Raw genomic sequence first — 17,903 nt, 5'->3', positions numbered from 1 at the left:
ACGGGAAGAGCGACGCGACTTCCGCCCGTCGGGCGTGTTTTTTCCTGGAATGATTCGCCTCTCCCACCCCCACGCGCCGCCGTTCTTTCCTGCCGCCTCTATGGTTCGGAGGACCGTCCGTCGGTGTTTGTGCTGGGGGAGCGGCGCGTGTGCTTGACTTTCTGAGACGTGGCTGCGGTGGGGACGGGGAAGGCCTCTGGCGGGTGGAAACCGACGAGGCGGAGGACCGCGAGTTGCCCGGTGGTTTGTTTGTGTTGCCTGTAAGTTGCGCGACTCTCTTCTACGTGTCCCTGCAACGCCGCCCTGGGGAGCAGCAGGAATGCTTGGCCAAAACCTTCGCAGGAGATGATTGGGGGCGGAGGGCGCCTGTCACCGTCCCCCAAACGAAAGGGCAGGGTCAGGCTTCCCCTTCAGGGATAGGAAGGTCTCTCTGTTGGGGTCCCTCCCTGTGATGGGGCTTTCCCCGTCCCGACCTCTTGAAGCAGGGCCTGCCTGTTGAGCATCCGCGGGAGCGAGGAGCGAGAGCCCCGGTGCGAAATCCCTGACCCACTTACGGGTTTCCAGGGGCGCTGCGGGTTTTGGGGTCCCTCTTCTCTCCCCCCACTGACCCACCCACACCGTTCTCCATTTGAAAGCAGCTCCATAAAGCGGGTGTTTTCTCTTAAGTGTGGAGAAAGCAACCTCTCGCTTTGTTTGCCAGCTGTAGCCTCAGGTTGATCTTTTACAGTATCAACAGATGCTGCATTTCCAGTACTTGCTGTCCGCCGCTTTCCGGCAACAATTGTACTTTTTTTAAAAAAACAACAACTTTTGTTTTGCTTTGTTTTTAATGGTCCTAAGACATAGCTCTTAGAAAGTCCTTTTATATTCACGTTTAGCCTAGCCTTGCAAATAACGCATGAAAGTTAGCGGCCTGCCAAGAAAAGGAGTTTTTTTTAGGAGTCTGCTGGGTGTTGCCCAAGGAGGGGCAGAGATCTCTAGCCTTCCTGTAGCAGCATCTTGTGTTTCTGTGCTAGACACCAGAGGGGATGAGAAGGCAGCTTTCCTGGTTTCTATACTAGGTGCAGAGTTCCTCCTCCAACAGCTCCCTCACTCACCCATATGGTATTCAATGCACTTGCCTCTATGTCGTTTCTTGCCACCTATATAGCTACTACTAGCTACCAGGCTATGAGTTTGACCAAACTGCGGGAGGCAGTGGAAGACAGGAGGGCCTGGCGTGCTCTGGTCCATGGGGTCACGAAGAGTTGGACACGACTAAACAACTAAACAACAACAAAGCTACCAGGCTAGTGTTTAAGCAGAAGGCTATTTTAGCTGCTGCCTGTTACCCCCACCCTGAATAAAGCCAGTTTTCCTCCCTTCATTTTTATTATTCACAACAGTGTTGTATGCAACTGAACACACTGATGTCATTCAGTAATGTTAAACTGTAATAGAAGGCTGACAGGTCACTTGGGGGGTAAGTGATATGACCCAAGAAGAACAAATGGGCTGTCTGCCCTGTGTCATGCACATGGACAGAGAGAGGAAGAGACATATTTGTGGTTCTTCATATGTGAAGTGTGTGTATGAGAGAGGGAGAGAATATGGTATGGTCATCTTTTATTTTCCCCCACGATATTGGGCAATGCTCCCCGATGTTGTTAGGACACACACACACACTGATGTTTTTTCTGTCTGTCAGTATTGTGTGATCTTCACAATCAGGACCAGCAAGACATAGCTGACTTTCTATGACAAGCATTGTCATGTTTGATACAGCAGAGGCTTTCGTGAAGAAAAACGGGAGTGGAGTGACGTGTGTATCAGTTCCTGTCTCCTGAAGACCTCTGCCCCACCAGTCAGCCCTCTAGAACAGACAGGGGGGAGAGGCACAGGAATCTTCAGAGCGAAAGAGGCAAAAAATTGCTCCTTGCCTTCTGTTTATGGAAGTTTTTGCTGGATTAAAGAGCCATTGGTGAATGGGAGGATACTTCAAGTCCAAGTGGTGGTCCCTATTAGAGCAAGTGCATTTTTAAAAATGTAGATGTAGGTATGAGTAGGGAAAACATTTAATATATTTTTCTTCTCTATAGAATACATCTTGAAATGCACAACAATCTTAAGAAAAATGTTTTGAGTAGCTACTGTACTAACTGGGCCATGGAATTTCATTATGTAGAATTTCACAACTGGACATAACCTGGATTTTAGATCCCCTATACGCTGGGACTAGTAGTGAGCAATGGTGGGAAGTTTTGAACTGCTATATTTTTCTATGGAAAACACTTTGTTTTCAAAATGCATTGTCTCATAGAATTAGTATCATAATGAATGGGTACAATGCCAATCAAATTAGGACACTTAAAAAATATAATTAACTCCCACATTCCCACGACTGTCCTTACTAGGGAAACACATACTAGGATTATTTTTTTTGTAAGGAGTGTAGATTGACACCAAAAGTATATACAGTATGATCCAAACATGTTAAATTACTCCGCAACCTATGTAGGCCACTGGAAAATATTCCAGTTAAGTTTATTCCTGAAAAAATGCCGTTTATCTTTTTAAACTTCTTGTATGTGTTTTAACAATAATTCTTTATAAATCTAGGGTATGCTGTGGTCATGTCCCAAAAGGATAATGAACCCTTGAATGAAGTTGCTCATGAACTAGAGGAAAATGTTCGGAAGACAGAGGAGGCAGAACCCACTGAGAGTAATGGAGGGGAAGCTGAGCTTGTGGCTATGACACGGAAAAGGCCTGAAGCGAAAATCTCTGAGCCCAGTATTGCACAACAGCCACTGGGTCAGAATGTACAGGTATTGGTGCTAAGCCTGCTATCAGTAAATTCTCATTTACCCCAACAACATTCACATTTTAATATACATTCCCTAGCAGGATTTGGGGGCCAAGAAGATCCCTTTGAATGAAGTGTGGAACTGTGAGATGTGGATATCTGTGTTCTACATTTGTCCTGTGTGCTAAATAGTGAGGTGCATTGTTAACATTCATCTTGTTGGACCTGTTTGAGACATAGGGAAAGCAGGAGTCAGACTTGTGTAACTTATGATGGGCTAAGAAGATGTGGATGGATGTAGCAGTGAACAGCACAGTGGCAAATGCCTCTTGTTGATTTTGCTAGCTTACTCTGTTGGAACTGTGACAGTCTGCAAAGGCTGAGACAAACTTGAGTGCTTTAAGGAAGACGGAACCTGTCAAAAGGGATACAGTGGTACCTCTGGTTACGTACTTAATTCGTTCCAGAGGTCGGTTCTTAACCTGAAACTGTTCTTAACCTTAAGAGCCACTTTAGCTAATGGAGCCTGAAGCATATTGAACCTGAAGCATATGTAACCCAAGGTACCACTGTACAAGCAATGACCTGCATCCTTTGCTTAATTTTTGCTTTAATTAATTCATTGTTTTTAAAAATTATTTAATAAAACAATATATGGTGGAATCGTAAGATTGCATGAACGGGTTCCTGCTAATGTAATGAGACTTCACCTTTCTCTCCTCCCCATACACACCCACAATCTGCTCTGGATGGTACCCAACCCCCCTAACGTTGCTAACGTGGGGCACATGCCCCACAGGGGGGCAATTTTATTTTTAAGGGGGACATTCCAGGATGTCTTATTAGTAGTTAATGGCCTTTTAGGCTTCCTTCACGTTTTGAAAAATAAGAATTATATGTCATGGGGTGGGGGGGGGCGGCAATCAGGATTTAGAGTTGCTTAGGTGGGGCATGGCCAAAAAAAGGTTGGGAACCACTGCCCTAGAGCATATTTTGAGGGCATGTGCCTTTTACCGGCTTTGCCTGGTTTGCCATGTCTGGATTGGGATAACCTGGCCACTGTAGACCATGCACTGGTATGTAGTTAGTGCAGAATGCAGCAGCTAGACTGCTGATGGGGGCAGATGGCCAACAGCATGTGACACCTCTTTAAAACATATATACTGGATGCCCATATGGCAAGGTTCAAGACTCTTGTGTTGCTATAAAAATTCCTGAATGATAAATAAAAATAAAAGTTCCTGTCTGGAAATGAATTTTGGTTAAACCGGATGTTTAATTTCAATAGTACAGTTGGCAATGTGCTTTCATTTCTTCCCCAGAGTTCCAGTTCCGTGGAAGAGTCGCAGACAGGATGGGGTTACTGGGGGAGCTGGGGAAAATCATTGCTCTCGACTGCTTCTGCTACAGTGGCTACCGTAGGTGAGGCTCCCCGAAACCTAAGCTATGCAATCCAAATCAAATAAATTGGGTCTGCTCGAAATTGCTTTTCTTTTTCTTTTTTACCTTTAGAAGTTAAAAGTGACAAGTGCAAAATGTTCTATATAGAAAACAACAGAAGAAAATTAATTAGTGGCAGATTAAACATGGTAAAAATGTAAGCAGCAGCACAGAAGTTGAAAGGTTGCAGTGTGTGCTGTCTCTTAAACAGAGAGGAAAAAGAGGGAAATATTAAGCTACTGGCTTGATTGGGCAATTCATTATGCTTTTCAAATGCAGCATACTGCCTGAAGCAATTCATCCTGCTGACTGGCCTCTGCTTGCTTGGTGAAGTAATTCATTTTTCCTTTGGACTAAAGTAACATCTCTGCTTTCTTTAGGTCACGGAATCTCAAATGTCATTGAAAAAGCAGAGACATCCCTTGGGATCCCCAGCCCTACTGAATTATCTTCTGAGGCTAAAGATGTTGGGGAAGGTTGGTTTCTATTAAAAATATACTATTTGAAGTTTACCACGTGTGGTACTATGATGGATGTTGTTGTTTTAACGCTATTACTTCTTGTACAAGGGAATCTGTTATATATTTCCATAGAAGCTGCTATTTTGCTGTCACTAGTTTACTTACAGGTTGTGAGGCTCTTCATAAGTCTCAGCTTCCCTTGCTTCCTTTTATCCAAGACATACACAAAGGAATGGGAGCTACAGCTTATTGCATGTGAAACTACTGGCATAGGTTGGCTGGGATCCAAATAATTGCATTACTATTTCCTGCCAACCTAGCAGTTCAAAAGCACATCAACGTGCAAGTAGATAAATAGGTACCACTCCGGCGGGAAGGTAAATGGCATTTCTGTGCACTTCTCTGGTTTGGCAGAAGTGGCTTAGTCATGCTGGCCACATGACCAGGAAACTGTCTGTGGACAAACGCCAGCTCCCTCGGCCAGTAAAGCAAGATGAGCGCTGCAACCCCAGAGTCATCCATGACTGGACTTAACGGTCAGGGGTCCTTTTAGCTTTATTTTTATTTCCATGCACTCAAAGGGCTTTGAACTTGTTTGAAAGAGCAGGAAGAGCAAGCTATTGAAAATCAAGGGGACTTTCAAGTTAGCTTGTGATGATGACATATGTGTCTGCTTTTGGTTGGGAAGGGAGTGTCACGCTACACTGGCCTTACCCAGATTCTTGAGTTGCACCTAAAGAAGCTCTTTTGATTTCAGGTATTGTCCTTTTGCACATGAATATCTCTGCATCAAGCCCTAGATACATTGCAGCACTAAGCCAAAGCATGGCTAAGCATTGGCATGTTGGTGTGCAGGTACTAACAGTAAAAACTGCAACCTGCTTCACTTTTCCTGTGATCTTCATCTTGCTGGAGCTCAACAATGGCCTGGCTTGCTGGTATGTCCAAATCCAGACTTGTGGTTGGTCTCGCTCCGGACTAGCTGTAGCCAAGGTTTGTTCTTGCCTTTCCGCTTGTGGTTTGTCTGAAAGACACAAACCATGGCTATGGATTTGGATGTAACGCTAAGCCAGACCATCTGGGTGTGTGGGTGTGGGTGTCAAAGCAGACCTTATTTCTACTGTTAGTACTTGCACACTGATGCATTCACAGTAAGCCATGGTTTGGCTTAGCATTATGTGCAACCTGAGTCCTTGCCTAGGATGGTACTGTTACCATAACACCGGATTCCTTCATTGTAGAATGTCAATTGTAAAAGTAGACATGGAGGCAGAGGGCAGAATCCAATATTTGCATTAGGGGACTTTCACCTCCTCTCATCCCCACTGCAGCTTCCTATGCACACCTCAGTTCTATTATTGAGGGTCCCCCAACCCTCTGGAACAGATTTGGAACTCATGGCAAGGACTGTGTGACTCATGAACTCAAGCTTTGGATTTAACCCAAAATAAAAATAGAACTACTTGGCTGTATTCAGAAAACGTCATTTGGGAAACAGAAATAAAGCAAAGATCTGTAATTTCTTAAAGACACATGCTTATCCAAGTCAGTTTTCAAATTATGACCTCATGGGTCACAAAATGTTGAACTGCCTTTTAATCACAAGTGTCGAACACAAGACTACAGCTCACTTCAGAATTCCTAGATTTCTATCAAGTAGCTGTTTTATCACTGACCTGAAGTCAACTATGGATTTTGTCACACGAAGATCAGATTGGCAACAGGTTTGTGATATTAAGCACTACATCTGTGATGCTCTACATCCATGTCAGCACTACATCTATGATATTGCATGAGTTTTATGTGGCATTATCATGAATATATTAAAAAAGATGCTTGGGACCTTATTTGCTGCCTCTTTTTCGTAGAAGCATCAATTTTATGCAATTCAGAGAGAGAGAGAGAGAGAGAGAGAGAGGGGGGGGGGAGATCTTAGATTTGGTATAGACTTTTATTTATTTATTTAATGAATCGTTTCCTATAAAGCATCTTGCAGCAATTTCACAATACCATAGAAACAATTGCATATATTAAAAAGAGTAAAACAATTGCCCAGCAGACATTTTTACATTTCTCCCTACCTCTGTTCTAAACCAGGGTGGAGAACCTTTTTGGCTCTTTGACCAGATCCTTATCAAATTAGACAGGTAGGTGGTGGTAACCACCTGTCAATCACTTGACTTCACAGTGATCTCAGCTGATTGGGTGCTTTGAAGTAGGGACTTCAAATCACCACGCACAGCCCTAGGAGTAAGGAGTGCAAGGGAACTCGTTCACCTGACCTAGCAGCCTTTGGCTCTACTGCTCATCAGTTGATGGGTGGAAAAATCAAAGCCTGCTTTCATTTGCCAATGGACAATTGGGGGGGTCAATTAAGGGGCTTGATTGTGCATTGGCAGCTGCTGTATCTCTGCTTGTTCCACACCTGGCACCACAAATGATGTCAGGTGTGGAGAGGTGTGCACGCTTTGGGGAAAATGGCCTAGTAGGTCAAATTTAAATCCCTCACAGGCTAAGTTTGGCCCACACACCACTTAAATCCTATTCCCTTCCCTTTGTTTCAGAAATCCAAAACTCTGAAGAAGGCAGTGATGGCAAAGAAGAGACTGAAAATCCCTCGCCCATTAGTGGTGCATTTGGAATGTTTTCTACCATCTCTGCTGCTGTTCAGAGCACTGTGAGTGAGACTGCAAGCAATATATCAATTAACACCAGCTTATTTTATTATTTATTTATTTATTGAATTTATTTGTTTGTTGGAAGCTTGCCTTTCATTTTGAATTCTGAGTAGTGGAAAACTTGATTCAAGCGGTTGGTTGATGCTGCGCAATGGCTCATTAAATCATCAAATGATTCTGTAGTGTTGTGTAATATGCATTATCATAACTTATTGGTTGCTAATTAGTTGCTTGTGACCTGTCTAGCAGCTGTATATGTTAAGAAAAAGTTTTTGATTGGCGTCTGAGTAGAAGTGGGCATTCTATCCTTGAGATGTAAAATCTGGAATGTCTTAATGGCATTCCTTGATAAAGGAGGATTTCTTGCTGCGTGCTTAAGACCTGGGCGCCTATCTCAGTGAATTCCTTAGTCTAGAATTGATGTTTAATTGGAGTGGAGTGAAATATCCTGAAAGTATACAAGTACATTAGCAAAAGGTACATTGCATGGTGCTTTGTGGTGGTAAGGACCTTTGGCTAAGCAATAAAGATTTGGATTTGTAGTATTCTGTGGACTTTGCTAGCCATTAGTGATGTTGCTGAACTTTGTAACACTTTATTTCATTTAGAGAAGTGATGTATTCCTAACATGCTGGTATTCTGAAGTAGCCTATATTTCCTCCCCTAATAGCCTTTTTCCACTGCAGTCTGAGCCAGAAACTACCCACCTGCTGGCTCTAGTGATGGCAGGAGGAATGTTGCCTTAGCAGCTTTCAAACACAAAGAAGAAAGGGGAAGAGAAAATCCATCCTTGTCATTGCTGCAGCCGGGTAGTGGGGGGGGGGCCTGCTTCTCAAGGTTGGCTTGTAATCTAACCTGAGAAAAGACTGTAAGGTGTTAGATGGTGGTGGCCTGGTTTGGACTAATGCAGCACATAGTAATCTTCTAGTTTAATATCGTCACCTTCCACCTTAATGTACTATATGGAGTTCATGGAGTTCAGTGTAAAAATAGCAGGGAGGACCTATACCTGGTCAATACAACCTAATATGGCTTTTTAATCATCTGGGGTTTTTTTTTGGAAAGCATTATTTGGTCACATTCAGATCATACGTTTAAAGCACATTCAATGCACATTTAAAGTGCATGGGTTCCCTCAAAGCATTATGGGAACTGTAGTTTACCACCCACAGAACTGCAATTCCCAGTACCTTTAACAAGTTACAGCTCCCAGTATTCTTTGGGGGAAGCCATGTGCTTCAGATGTGTGATGAATGTGCTTTAATGTATGATGTGGATGTGACTTTTTATTTTTGATCAATGTGGAATAAGCAGACAAAATGCGTCTCACTGGGTTCGTAAAACAAAATGAGAAATATAGTTTGTGCAAACTTATCCACTTCTTACAGCATATAATTATATGCTTTTGAAAAATTATTTGTCATGTTTATGGTTGTTCCAGAATCAAGATAAAGTGGTGTTAGGCTGTGTTATTCCTTCTTATTGCCACCTATTATCATTCTTCCCAAAGACTACTCAAAACCCCACCCTGCACTTTGAACACTTGACTCCCAGGGCTCTCATCATGTGATTTATACTTCTGACTTGAGTTTTGATCTCTGTTCCTTCAATTTTTTGAATTTACTGACATGCTCTGTGTTTTGTATATTTGTATTTCCAATGCTCTGTATTTTGATGTTTTGAATGTGTGCTGTAAGCCTCTTTGGGTGCAGCTCATTGTGGAAATGCAGCACATTAAGTAAACTCCATCAATCAAAGGTTTATTCTCTTTCTCTTGCTTCCCACCTTACCCTGACCCACTTTTAGGGGAAGACTGTTATTAGTGGAAGTTTGGATGCATTAGAATTCATTGGTAAGAAGACCATGGATGTGATAGCGGAAGGTGACCCTGGTTTTAAGAAAACAAAAGGCCTGATGATCAGAAATTCCACACTTTCTCAGGTATTGGCTTCAAGCTTCCACACAGCAACAAAGAGTAGCTTCTTCCTGGATTCCCTTAATGGCAAATGATCAGTCCCTAGAGCTGTTCACAGCAGAACCCCAGATATCTCAGGACGAACCTTTCCTTTGTGTGTGTTTCTCTATACATCCACCAGCATTAATGCTTCAACTTTTCCATTTGTAGGTCTTGCGAGAGGCAAAGGAGAGAGAAGAACAGCGGACAGCTACTGAGGTTTCCATGGCTACAGAGAAGAAAGCCCATTATGGGCTACTCTTTGATGAGTTTCAGGGTCTTTCTCATTTGGAAGCTTTAGAGATGCTTTCCAGAGAGAGTGAATCAAAGGTAATGGCCCTGAACAATTTCCTTTTTTTACAGTTGAGGAGGAATAAAAATGAATATTTCTTTAAACTCTGGCAGATGAGCCCTTTTATAGATTCCACACAAGCATCAGTAAATGAAAGCCAGTAAATGCAGGAAAAACACCTCTCCCTGCCCTCCCCTGCTGTTTCTTTACCCCTTGTGTAGTGTTTTTTATTAAAATAAGAGCTTTCTCGATCTTTGTTGCTCTGAATGACTGAGCCATTGATGGTAAAAATCAATGGCACTGCGAGGTAGAGAGCAAGTTTGATATTTTTACACACACACCTTCTCTCTCTGCTGTGAGGGAATATGCCAAACACAGAGCTCCCCTTCTCAAAGAGTGAATTGCTTTCCGTAGTCAGCTTGTTATTAGTGCTGCCACCTTAACTTTTCACACCAAATATCAAGCGTTTCTGGCTGGTGGGTTTACGGTTCTCTTTGTGGCTTTCTTTCCTTTTAAATCAGGTGAAGTCGGTGATAAGTGCCCTCTCTGGAGATGAGTTAGATACTTTGAAGGCTGAATTGGAACAGCTCAAAGAAGCGTTTTCGTTGGCTGAATTTTATGATGATGAAGAGGAAGAAAAGAAGGGTAATTACAAGAATTCCCACTTGCAAAAGTAACAGTAGACTGAATAGAAAAAGTAAAACGACTGAATGGTGAGTTCAGTCATTCCGTTATGAGTGTGGTGCAATAACACATGAAAGATGGAAAACTAAGCATATGAACCAATCCATTAAGTCCTATCAATGGTCCATCTTGCCATTACTCTGTTTCTGACAGTGGACAGTTCTCTGGAAGCTTTGCAGGAGATGCAGATAACACAGGCTGTTAATTGAGTACTCTGTGCACTTCCAGCTTCTTCAAGTGAATACCTTTGGCAGGATTATCTATGACATCAGGCTCTTGGTTAATCATTACTGATATTCTGACTCACTCACTATTTGAGTCTGTGATCCAAAGCTTAAAGGAAGGATATTGCAGTTGATCAGTGGGATCACAAAAACTGCAGCAGAAGTCTTGTGGACTTGCACAAGAGAAGTACTGCTAAGCTCCACAGGATAATCTCCTTCATCATTCCTGACTTAAAAGGGAAGAAGACCATTATAATACAAATTCTCGAGCAGGAGGCTGTCCCTCTTGGTAGATTTTATGGAGACAGTGGCGTAGCGTGGGGGGTGCAGGGGGGCTGGGCGCAACATCTGGGGGGGGTAGGGTTGGGGGCGCAAATCCACGGGTTAGGGGGTGCAAATTACTTGCCTTGCCCCGGGTGCTGACAACCCACGCTACGCCACTGTATGGAGACTAAGTTATTTGTAAGAGACGCGGGTGGCGCTGTGGGTTAAACCACAAAAGCCTAGGACTTGCCGATCAGAAGGTCGGCGGTTCGAATCCCCGTGATGGGGTTGAGCTCCTGTTGCTCAGTCCCTGCTCCTGTCAGCCTAGCAATTCGAAAGCACGTCAAAGTGCAAGTAGATAAATAGGTACCGCTCCGACGAGAAGGTAAACGGCGTTTCCGTGCGCTGCTCTGGTTTGCCAGAAGCGGCTTAGTCATGCTGGCCACATGACCCAGAAGTTGTACGCTGGCTCCCTCGGCCAGTAAAGTGAGATGAGCGCCGCAACCCCAGAGTCGGTCACAACTGGACCTAATGGTCAGGGGTCCCTTTACCTTTACCTTAAGATATTTGTAAAGCAAAGCTATTTATACAAAAGGACAGAAATGAGTACAAATGCAAAATTCAAATGCAACTTAGTAAGTTTTAATGTCGATGATTAGATGTAGCATTCAGCACCTGTCATCTCTCACTTTCAGAGGAGGAAGACTTCACAAAGGAAGTAACAGATCTCTTTTCACAATTACGAGTCTCTACAACGCCAGCCAAACTAACCCAAGTGAGTGAGTGTTTTTTTGTCATCTTTAGGCTATTAGGCACGCCTCACAAACGCTGTTATATTGCGTCTTTGACGAGGAAGTGCGTAGCAGCCACATACATAACAAAAGGCATCAGGCTTGTTTACACATTTTTGTCTACTTGAGGAAGCCATGGTCCGATCTGGAAAATATAAATATTTAGGTTACAAAACTGTAAAAATAAAGAAAAACTAGGTGTGCAAAACATTAATTACCATGTGGTTAGGCTAGATCAACGTGTCAGTGTCCACTTATCCCCAGTGTAAATATGACATATTGGCAAAAGTCGGAAATTGAAAGATAACGATAGCATATACACAGAAATCGATTTCAGATTTGAAATCGGCATTGAAAGAACATATAAGAACAGTTGAAAAATCTCATGCAAAAGAAAATGGAAAAAAAAATTGTTCCCCAGTATACTGTGTATCCCAAGGGAATACATTTTTTTGCATACTTCCAATTGTACATGTCATTTTCAATGCTATACATGTCATGTTCAGTGCTATATAAGTCACTTACATTTACACTCATTGTACTGCTTTGGCTATGTGTTTAATAAAATATTGAATTCTTGCATTGTGAAAAACAAAGATTATGGTGAAAAGTGAAAAACATGAATTGCAAAAAAACTAGAGCTTACAGAACAAAACCCACTTCAGATATGAAATCAGCACGTCGCAATTAGGTTAGAACAACTGCAGGTGTTAATGCAACAAAAGTATGTTCCCCATTGCGTAGTTTCATTCCAGAGGCAGTTGTGCTTCCTCCATGTGCAGCATGACTGGGATGGTCCTGCCTCTCCTTTTGGTGATGTGCTGGAGTGTTTCTGCTTCCTCTCGGACAGGCAAGGAACTCCGCTCATGAATTGACGAAGAGCCTCAGTGCGCGAACTGCAAAACAAGAAACGCCGAACGAAGGAGACCAGCAAGTGGGCTCCGGGGATGCTGAGCAAGAGGATAAAAAATCAGTAGAGGTGATCATTTTAACCGAAGGAATATTGCACTGCTGTCTAGCTGTCAATGCGCTTATATAATCTAAGCTCATAGCTGACAGCATGCTGCTTCATGCTTGCAGTTACAATCTCTGCATGAAGCCTGCGGGATGGAATTGGGTAGGAAAGTAACATAATTATTTATTTTTTTAAAGACGAGAGACTGACATCTTTTTCTAACTTCTGCAGGAAGTTCACGCATGTGCGATCAGGAGCCTGGCTGAATTGACAGCTTATTCTATCGAAGCGTTCCACAAAACTGCAGCTCTGGTTCTTCACGGGCAGGAGCAAGAGGTGTTAGCCCTAGATCGGGCCAAAGCCCTTTCACAGTAAGGTTGATCACTCTTGGCCACTCTGCTGTGTATAAGATGATAAGTAGAATCCTTCTTGCTGGCTTTGATACTACTGTTCCATTTCTCTTGATTTTGATATTAGAGAACTATTAGGCCAAACTATACTCAAGAGCTGTATCCAAAGTAGCTCCACACCACTCATTCTGTTGATGCAAAGATTTTTGCTTGTGTAATGGAGCTTCCACCCTTTCCTCCTCCCATGCACTCCTTTAATCTGTTCCAGAGCAGAGTTGGGGAGCGGAGGAAAGTTCCCTTGTGCATGCATAAATTTTTATTCCAATGGAATAAGTGCATTGGATACTGCCCCCGGTTATGTGTTGTTTTCCTCTGCATTTTAAAAAATCAAATGCGGCCATGGATGCTGCAGTCTGGAGCACAGAACTAGGGGTGGGGAAAACAGGGAGGAGGCAGATTGCTTCATACTTCCATCTATTTCATTTGTGAATCGCTTCTCACAAAGCATCAAGAAGCGATAAACAGCAGAAACATACACAAAAAATAATTTCAAATCCAATCAGTAGCAACCTGCGCATTGGTGTAGATGGAGTTGTGTTCCTGCTGCAAAGGTGCCAAAGTTCTGACTTGTCTTCCTGCTTGCTTGTGGAGCCAGGAGATCACACCACTCCTTTGGGGCCATGTGCTTGTTTTCACTCCACAGGGGACTTTATACTTATCTCACCACCCAAAGTGGTGGATCGATGAGACAGAATAGTGATGTCCAGATCAGCCCCAGAGTGTAAGAGTGTGATGCTGACAGATTATTTGAAAAACCCCTGTTCCCTCCACCATCTGTCTCTTGAATATAGGCTTGAATTAAGCTTGAAGGAGGCTGATTCTTTCATATCTTTTTTCAAAAAGAATGTTAATTCATCAAATCACTTTTGGTTTTGAAGAGCAGTTATTGAAAAGCATTGCATTCAAGGAGGAAATTTTCTTTCAATTTGTGTTTACTGTGTGCTGTTTGTTCTTTCTTAGAATGACCATTGTGCTGTGCAAAGAACTATCGGCTGTATCTAAAGGCTTCGTGACGTGCTTAACAGCTGCTGGGGTAAGAAGTCAAGTTTAAAGAGTTGTTGGACAATGGTATGATCTTACTGCAGTCATCTGAAAAGCTGGATTTCCCTTTGTTTTGCTTTTTTAAAAGAGGAGGCAGCCTATGGTCTCTTGTGGCTGCAGCAGTCAGTTCTAGACTTTACTTTACTCTCTCTTCATTAAAAGGTTTTTTAAAAAAAGAAAAGAAGGGGGAAAATCTATAGGGTGATAATCTAGTTAGTTATACTCATAGAGTAGACCAACTAAAATCATTGGATTCAAGTCCATTAATTTCATAATATGACTTAATGAGATAACAGTATTTTGCAAACTGTTGTTTAGCAACGTCTGTGGAAAATGTGCATTTTGCACTATGCTTATTTTAGAGATATCTTCTTGGTTTCTATGCCCCCCCCCCTCCTTTGGCGGCTGACATTGACTGCATATTATGAACTTCCTATTCATAATTTCTGGTAGCCCCCTCAGTACTCTTGGTTCATACTGACCTTTCTCTCTCTCAAGTAGCGTGATGCCCCAGTATTACAGCTGTTGTTTTAATTTTTGCAAGCTCATCTGAGAAACTGACTTTACTTTGTATGTAACATGTTTTTGATGTGAAATACATCAGAGCTGCATTTTCAAATAATGTGAGATGGATTATCAGCTAATCTAATCAGTGTATCTTTAAATCATTTTTGGACTGGAGATCAGATAATATTCAAGAGGTTTTGTGCTGTGTTTGGTAATGCAACCTAAAATATCTAATCTTTCCAGGTGGAAGAGAAGGCAGATGTCCTTAACCCTTTAATCACTGGAGTGTTTTTGGAGGTCAGTTGCAATGTACTTGAAAATTTTAGCTAGTTAAACAATGTATATTTTTACTGGCTATGACTTTGTCTGAAGTGGGCTGGCTGATGACTGGAGTGAAGAAAGAATAAGTTGAGAAATCTTGTGTGTGTGTGAATATTGACATAAAGTTACAGCATCTGGTTCATATTATGTAACTAGTTTCTGAAATCTCATTACAGAAAGAGCTAAGTGTGGTGTAATCTTTCTGTTGTGCTGATTGGGTGGCAAGAAGAGGATAAAATGTTGAGAAATATTTCTGACTGCTCATTTAGACTGCGGGAGGTTATGCTGTAAAACTTTAATCTGGATTTTTGGAACAAAAATAATCTTTAATACTCCCCAAACTCTTATGGATTGCAGATGTAGAAAGTATATGAACTATCTGCTCAAATGACAGTGGGTGGAGGGTGGGCATAGCTCTTCAATGAACATGGTTTGTAGGCTACCAGATGGAACATGGCTATATCTCAGCCCTTTCTCCTAGATGCCTTTTGTTGCATAATGTCCCATTATTCCATTGAAGTGGTTGATTTGGGGAGCAGTGGTTGTGAGATGCTGAACAAATGCTAACCTCTAGAATTAGCAGGCACTCTTTATGGAAAGGGCCCCCCAGCGTGATTGCCCTTTTATGTTCTTCTTTGCAGGCTTCAAACAGTGCCTCTTACATCCAAGATGCCTTCCAGCTACTCCTGCCCGTTCTACAGATTTCTCACATCAAGGCTCGCACAGAGTTAACAGGGCAATAAATCAAATCTCTGCACCTAGAGCAGTGCCCCAGCTGGCATAAACGGCACCTCCCCGGTTCAGCAAAATAATAGGAGCTTGTAACAAAAGACAAACGTTTTGACTGTGTTTCACTGACCAGTAATAACTTGCTGAATGGCCATCATTTATCTGCCTAGGCTAGCGAGGAGGATAAAGTGCAGACAACGTTGCAAGTTCAAAGTATGGGGCGGCTTTGTCACTGTGTCGGTTAATGCTTTTTCCCCAGAGGTTCCTGGAGAAAGAATCATTAAGGTTGCAATACTGGGCACAGTTACACGGGAGTAAGTTCCATAGGACACAGTGTGACTTCCTTCCAAGTGAACAAACATGGGGTTACACTACAAGTATGAGTGTTTTAAAGAGATTTCATTAAAGGCCTGGATCAGCCCCTTATCTTCCTAGCCTTGCTTCTTTTATTAATGAAACCTTAGAGACAAATTGGGAATTCTAAAAAAATCGCTCTTCAAGTGGCACCGTTTCTTTGAGCTTACTTGTTTGGATAGAACAGAAACTTAGACCAGATTTGGCCAATATACTTGGAATGTCTACCTTTTCAGTGATCAATGAAAAGTAGCTCAAAGAGAACTAGCTAATAAAAAGCTAATATAGGCTAAATGTACATAGTTGGCGACTGTATTTTGTTCCTCTTGGCCCTATCTTAAGTGGCTGAATGCTCTTGCGCTATTGTATTCAGGAGTGTGGGATCCCTGCCTAGATGCCTAGGCAAATGTTTGAAAGCCCCAAGACTTTCAGGACAGAATTATTTTTATAGAATTATTACTTTGCATTGTTTATATCTTGCATGGCTATGGGAAGGTTTTCCTCCCCCCCCCCTTTGTGCTTGCAGTTTGGGAGGAACACCCTGAATATTTTTGTATTAACCAACCAAGCAACTTGCTATGATTTGCCCCACTTAGAGAATAAAATGAGTGCTTGACTAGTAAGGGAAAAGGCTTGGGTTGCATCCAATTAAGTCTTACTCATTGAAATTAATGAACTTAAGTTAACATATCTATTAACTTCAATGGGTCTACTCTGAGTAGGACTAGCATTGGATACAGGCATTAGAAATGGTATCATGGAGTTGTAGAGTTGGAAGGGTCATCTAGTCCAACCCCCAACTGTTCTCTTATTTTAAGAGTGAATTTTTCACCATCTTTATCAGGATTGGTCTATTGCCAGGGTAGTGAACATGGTGCCCTCTTGATGTTGTTAGGCAACATCCCCAATAGAGATGATAGGAGTTGCAGTCCAACCACATCTGGAGGGCACCATGTTGCTTATCCCTGGTTTGTTGTAATATTTTTAGTATCTTTTTCAGCCTTCAAACTGCTCTGATTTCTAAATCCTCTGACTACTGGCATACCCTGTTACTCAGAAAAGCAGCGTTGCAGCAGCACACTCAAAATGGTGGCTACATCAGGGCAAACGTCTTTCAGCTTTCAATAAATGTTCTATTGTTTGGGACAGATTCTTTTTCTACCAAAGAATCTATATTTTAAATATGTATGTTTGTGAAATCTGCACTATATTATATAAAGAGAATAAATGTTGTTCTGTGATTCAATAAAGAGAAGGTTTTCCATTAAAACCAGGCTATCTATCCATTGTCTGTAGGATGCAGGCATGCTTACTTCAGAATAGGTCAGCGAAAGGTGAATCACACTTCTTGGTACTGCTCTAAAGCTTGTTCCCTTACATGTGCTTTATCCTGCAAAGGAGTAGCAGGTAACAGTCTTATGTATCATAGTCTGGCAGTCCTGCATACGGCGTTTCGAAATATAAAGAGAGATGAGAGTATATATGCTTGATAAACTGACTCTGGAACCTGTGAACAGAGAGTTTTGCAGAAATTGACAGCTTCTGCGTAAACCATGACTCACAGCAACTGTGTTTTTCATTGTAAACACAAAAAAGGGGGATGTATTGTTAAACTGCAGGAAAGGGAGAACAATTCCCAAGAGGCATTAATAATTTTAATGGAAAAATCTTCAAGCAACATCCAAGATCTGTAGTGTAATGAGCCTTGCTGGTTGTTCAAGAAATTATAAGGCTTCTCCCAAGGCACCAGGAGGAGGAGGGGGGGGAGGAACTAGTTGTCACCCCCTCTTCTCTCCTCCATCCCCTGCACATTAGATGTAATTCTGCAGTCACTTAAGAACATGATTTCCCAACACATTTTGAGTGTTTTCCTCTTGCTTTTTTAATAGTGGGAACATGCAACAGCAGGTCTCTAAAACTCTTACTTCATGATACAGCAAATATGTTTCTAACTGGGGGATCTTCTCAGCCTCTGGGGTTTCCCAGTCCCAGACTGGGCTACTTTGCTCTTCC

At 42.3% G+C, this 17,903-nt stretch overlaps 1 protein-coding gene across 4 annotated transcripts; it reads left to right on the top strand.

The window, feature by feature from the left end:
- The first annotated feature begins 120 nt into the window (after positions 1-120).
- FAM114A2 (family with sequence similarity 114 member A2) lies at positions 121-17,160 on the top strand. Of its 4 annotated transcripts, none has more exons than XR_014561661.1 (15): positions 121-260; positions 2,599-2,807; positions 4,108-4,207; positions 4,606-4,701; positions 7,251-7,363; positions 9,171-9,305; positions 9,490-9,648; positions 10,132-10,255; positions 11,478-11,557; positions 12,424-12,552; positions 12,760-12,899; positions 13,899-13,971; positions 14,730-14,783; positions 15,449-16,723; positions 16,842-17,160. XR_014561661.1 is itself a non-coding variant. In XM_083728738.1 (14 exons), the coding sequence occupies exons 2-14, from the start codon at positions 2,613-2,615 to the stop codon at positions 15,548-15,550; spliced, it is 1,500 nt and encodes a 499-aa protein (XP_083584864.1). In that variant the 5' UTR covers positions 121-260; positions 2,599-2,612; the 3' UTR covers positions 15,551-17,160. The 4 variants fall into 4 exon arrangements, 2 of the variants coding, with proteins under 2 accessions (XP_083584864.1, XP_083584865.1); XR_014561662.1 differs by lacking the exon at positions 121-260 and adding an exon at positions 1,166-1,288; XM_083728738.1 differs by having other exon boundaries at positions 15,449-17,160.
- The last annotated feature ends 743 nt before the right edge of the window (positions 17,161-17,903 follow it).

The sequence above is a fragment of the Podarcis gaigeae genome (assembly GCF_964106915.1).
Source record: "Podarcis gaigeae genome assembly, chromosome: 2".
Classification (NCBI taxonomy): Eukaryota; Metazoa; Chordata; class Lepidosauria; order Squamata; family Lacertidae; genus Podarcis; species Podarcis gaigeae.
This window is presented reverse-complemented; position numbering and strand designations above follow the sequence as displayed.

Excerpts from the sequence above, each read along its gene's own strand:
- FAM114A2 (XM_083728738.1), top strand. The coding sequence starts at position 2,613 with ATGTCCCAAAAGGATAATGAACCCTTGAATGAAGTTGCTCATGAACTA. Across the intron at positions 4,702-7,250 it reads GGCTAAAGATGTTGGGGAAG|AAATCCAAAACTCTGAAGAA; the intron begins GTTGGTTTCTAT and ends CCTTTGTTTCAG. Across the intron at positions 14,784-15,448 it reads TCACTGGAGTGTTTTTGGAG|GCTTCAAACAGTGCCTCTTA; the intron begins GTCAGTTGCAAT and ends TCTTCTTTGCAG.